The 4614-nt window shown below is 47.6% G+C and overlaps 1 protein-coding gene across 1 annotated transcript; it reads left to right on the top strand.

Annotated features, from left to right (window-relative positions):
• Nucleotides 1–2669: 2669 nt before the first annotated feature.
• LOC135400725 (alpha-crystallin A chain-like) lies at nucleotides 2670–3534 on the top strand. The gene has a single exon (XM_064632593.1). The coding sequence runs from the start codon at nucleotides 2674–2676 to the stop codon at nucleotides 3355–3357; it is 684 nt and encodes a 227-aa protein (XP_064488663.1). The 5' UTR covers nucleotides 2670–2673; the 3' UTR covers nucleotides 3358–3534.
• The last annotated feature ends 1080 nt before the right edge of the window (nucleotides 3535–4614 follow it).

Here is a 4614-nt window from a genome sequence, read left to right on the forward strand (position 1 = left end):
CAGTGGTGTAGCCAGACCTCCAAGGTAGGGGGGGCTCTATACGAAAACCCGCCCCACTCCCTCTTTCCCGCTGATCCTGGGTGCGACAACACACAATACTTGTGCACACCGCAGCATGCGGTTGAAGAAAAAAAAAACGAAAATAATTGATTTGGACATTCACAATACGATTATACTGTGATGTCCAATGAGGTGGTGTCACGGGATTGGAAGTATTGTGAAATGCTCATACTTTGGAAACCATTCAAGTGTGTCGCTTAGATAGACGCCATGAACTGTAAGAACTTTCGCGATCGTCACACTGGTCCCTCCCCCCCCCCCCCCCATATATTATTTTCTCCTCGGATTTGCACGATTTGCGTGGGTCGGTCAGTGGCAGGTGGGGGGGCAGCTAGCCCCCCCCTAGCCCCTAGCCCCCCCGTGGCTACGCCACTGTTCTGCATTAAAAAAAAATAAAGAAAGCAGACGAGCGTAGGACATGCAGAATCGACAGAACCGTTGTGCCGAGACGGTGCAATTTTTTTGAAGCGCATGGAGTAATCAGCGAGGCGCACAAGGGGGCGCTGCACTACTGCTCGAAATTTCAAGACGAAACTATGACGACATTTATGCGTTATTCCCTGAGGGTTTCTGAAGTGCTGACACGTACCCTGCTATAACTATGTGTTGTGTGACAAGGATAACATGACTGTAGGTACCTGCGTCCATGCTTCGACCCGTTTATGTGACCAAAAATCCTCACATAAAAGTCCTAGTTAGGTACCTAATTTGGAGTACCACACATTGACGAGCTTCGTGTACTTGTATTGCCTCACAATGTTCTCGTAACAGTCACGCACACCTGTATACTTATGTTGTGATATACAACTGACTGGAGATAATGTTTTACTCGAAGGTAGTCTGAAAACGCACGGATATAAGCAAGTTGTACAGAAGTGTAGACGGCAAATAGGAAGATCTAATGGCGCTGCTCTGCAGTGCTCCATGTTGCCGGGTGGGTAACACGATCAACGAATCGTATAAGAGTGTCCCTGGAATGATATGTGAATTGTGTACATGATATATATGTATCAATATTTTCGGAACGTCGCAGTCACTCATGTGAGTGTTACTTGGTTCTGGGAGTGTGAACATTCCTCGCAAAAGTCGTCATCGATATATATTTTTTGTGCATTTGTGGAAAATGAACTAATAAAAGCGAAACACTTTCCGTTGTGATTGAACTTGCATTGCGCACCACCATCCGACAGGATGAGTAGGCACCACGTAGAGACGACGGTGTCAAGGCCTATACACGCTTTCGGCTGAGACATGAATTCTACAAGTTTATATTTTCAAAATGTAAAGGGGTATCCAGTATATTGCAGCTTTAGAAGAAATTGATGCAAAGTTGCCATATATATAGTTAATGAATAAATCGCAAGAGTCCGCTCACAAAAAAGTTTTCATTGAATAGCAAGGTATAATCGCTCGAACACTAGCCGCTCATTCATTGAACACGCTGAAAAATTTTTTTGAGTGAATAAGTGAGAAGCAAGCGAGCTGGAGTAATGAGGTTGTAAGTAACCTTTCCTTGAGTACGAGGAGAAGACACGAAGGGATGACTTACTTGAGCTTGTCCCATCGTGTCTCTGTCGTCACGCAAGCAGAAGTGTGAATCATCGAAGACTATTATTGGTGGTGGTGGTGGTGGTGATGGTGAAAGGGCTCGCCGTTGTCGGCCTCACAGAGGTGGGCAACGTCACGACTGACGCCATGGGGAATGTGCGTCCTGTGCCAACTTCTAAGGGAACTGTGCCGACATATGTCTTAAAGCGTCTGAGGAAAACCCAGGAAAAACCGCAGAGAGCACAGCCTGCACCGGGATTCGAACCCGGGTACCTCATCACACTGGCATGAACAATAAGGCTCGTTATACTCCAATGGAATAGTCGTATCAGAAACTACACTCTCAGTGTATTCGCACGAGAGAGGGTCCTTAGAATACTCCAGCGGAAGGTGCGCAAAATGACTTCTTTTTTTCTTTTCATTTTCTTCTAACCATGAGTAATATCCTGCAGCTCAGCCACAAGGTGTACCGTAGCAGACGACAAGGCCGATGGTGTCGTGCCGTCCGTTGGAGTGTAAGACACGGCGGGTCATCCGCCCCGTAAGCAGAATTTTACCTTTTCTTTCATATAGAATATTCCGGGGAAATGACGCTCGTATGAATACATGGTCAGACAAATGATACCCACCTCGAGAGCACTACTAACCGCACACGATAAATACACGTGAGGCTCCTGTAATATTGCTGACACGTCGAATGATGTATTCTCCAGCAATCCACCGTTATGGGTACCTGAACACTCCTTCTGGTTCCACCAATACACGAGCCCCGGTCGACTCATAATGCAAATGACATTCTCCAAAAGGTTACTCTGTTACACTCTGTACTGTAACGAATAGAAATGGAGAAAGATATGATGATTATACACATCTAGTGGCAAACTATTTCTGTTCAACATCGTATTTTAGGTAACGTTCTGCATTTATGCGATCCGCACAGTTGGAGTTCGATAGCGTGTGACGTGAGTCTATACCGCCTTCGTGTCCACGATGGCCGCACGGTTGACACCAACCAGAAATTGAAGAAAGAAAAGAAACAAGAGGAGATGTCAAAGGACGAGGCCAATGGACGAGGAAGAAGAAGAAGAAGGTAGAGGAAGACGACGAAGAGAGGCTGGTGGCGTAGCATCCCTGATGGCGGAGTCCAGCCTCCAGGGCCCTGCACAATGCCATTGCAGCCGCAGCTCAAGGGGACCGAGCCCACGACAGCGGCAACGCTGTACGTCACCGGTGAGAAGTGCTGACGGCCACGAGCCTCTGCGCGGTCGAGGTGCATACTACAGCAAGAGGCGGCGCACCGACTACGCCGGCTGTCCCCAATGCTCGCGCCATTCCTCGCCTGTGGGAGACGGACTTTGCCAGTCGCACCCGTCCAACACGCAGTTCAAGGTCGTCCTAGATGTCCACCAGTTCAACCCGGAGGACGTGACGGTGAAGACCTGCGGCAACCACATCATCATCCAAGCAGTGAGACGGGAAGACAGGGGAAGGAGCGGTATCTTCGTCAAAGAGTTCACGAGGAAGTACTTGATGCCCGATGGGGGAGATCCGGATCGAGTGTCCTGTAGCCTGACAGAGGACGGTTTCCTGACGGTCCGCGTTCCTGTGAGGGATCAGCAGCCCCGTGAAGCGGAGAGGGTTGTTCCGATTACGTATATGCACGGCTACAGCGATCGACCTGTGCATAAAAGGTCTTCGAAGACCGTTGAAGATGACATGATGCCCTCGGTTGAAGACATGATGGGCTGAAAACTCGTTGTGAAAATTCAGCAACCACAACTCCGCAGTTGATCGCCTTTGAGTTCATCTGCGTGTTGTGAGAACTACATTGAAGGAGTTCGCATCCTTGAGGCCTTTTCGGATATGTCCGATAGATGGTTCTTCGCGTGTCCAAGGGAAATAAAGATACCACTGTAATCAACGTTACTTGATGACTAAGGCTTTTCTGGATTGATTGATTGATTGATTCAATAATAACAAAATATGGAGATGTGAGCAGGCTACTCCAGAACACGTGAATAGAAAAGAAAGACCTGAACAAGGATTAAAAAGATAATTTAGTAACAAGGAACGAGTGGTAGCAATAGTGGTAGTATTATAGAACTATGATACAACAGGATGATGCAAGGATTACTACATTCTATTGAGCTGTCGAACCGAATTATATATTACCCGAGAAGCAAGTGAGGTAGATGCAGCGGCACCTGCCTACGACAATGACGGTGCCGGTTTTCCTCGCGCGATCCGCAGTTTCAGCCCTTTCATTCATTCGTGGGCGCGCTCACGACGAGTGAAGACCTCTTGCCTCCCAGCATATTTTTTCTCTGCTACGACGACATGAACGTCACATTGCGCTACATCAAAATATATGTGCCATTGTCTTGCAGCACACTTCGTTGAGAGGGGGGGGGGGGAGTAACATAGGGGTTCGAACGTACTGCCACACTTCGTTGAGGTGGGCACACTAAGCTTTGATGACATTAGTGAGTTTTAGTGCATCGTACGCTATCGCTTTTGCGTACGTAAGAGATAGCGTTCGTGGTTCTGCGCACCCGCAAAACAAAGAGAGCTACGCGCAGTGCGCAGAAACACCACGCTATCCCTTACGTACGCAAAGGCGCGGGGGTGCGGTGCACTAAAACTCTCTAATAGGATGTTTTGGTATACCGTAGGCTATCGTCTTGCTACCTATCTGTACGCTATCGCTTTTGCGTACGTAAGAGATAGCGTTAGTGGTTCTGCGCACACGCTGAGCATAAAGAGAGCTTTGCGCATTGCGCAGAACCGCGACGCTATCCCTTACGTACGCAAATGCGACAGCGTACGTTATACTGAAACTCACTATTATTCACATCCATTATCATTATTCCTATACTTCTGCTAAAAACACATCGAAAGCATTTATGGGTATAGCTTGTGCAGTTTTGCACGGTATAGTATTCCTGACCGTTATGTTTCTTACGTTCCAAAGTGACAAAAGCAGTAGTTTGAGAGTACGCTTGCTAT

Source organism: Ornithodoros turicata, chromosome 7 (assembly GCF_037126465.1).
Source record: "Ornithodoros turicata isolate Travis chromosome 7, ASM3712646v1, whole genome shotgun sequence".
In the NCBI taxonomy this organism is placed as follows: domain Eukaryota; kingdom Metazoa; phylum Arthropoda; class Arachnida; order Ixodida; family Argasidae; genus Ornithodoros; species Ornithodoros turicata.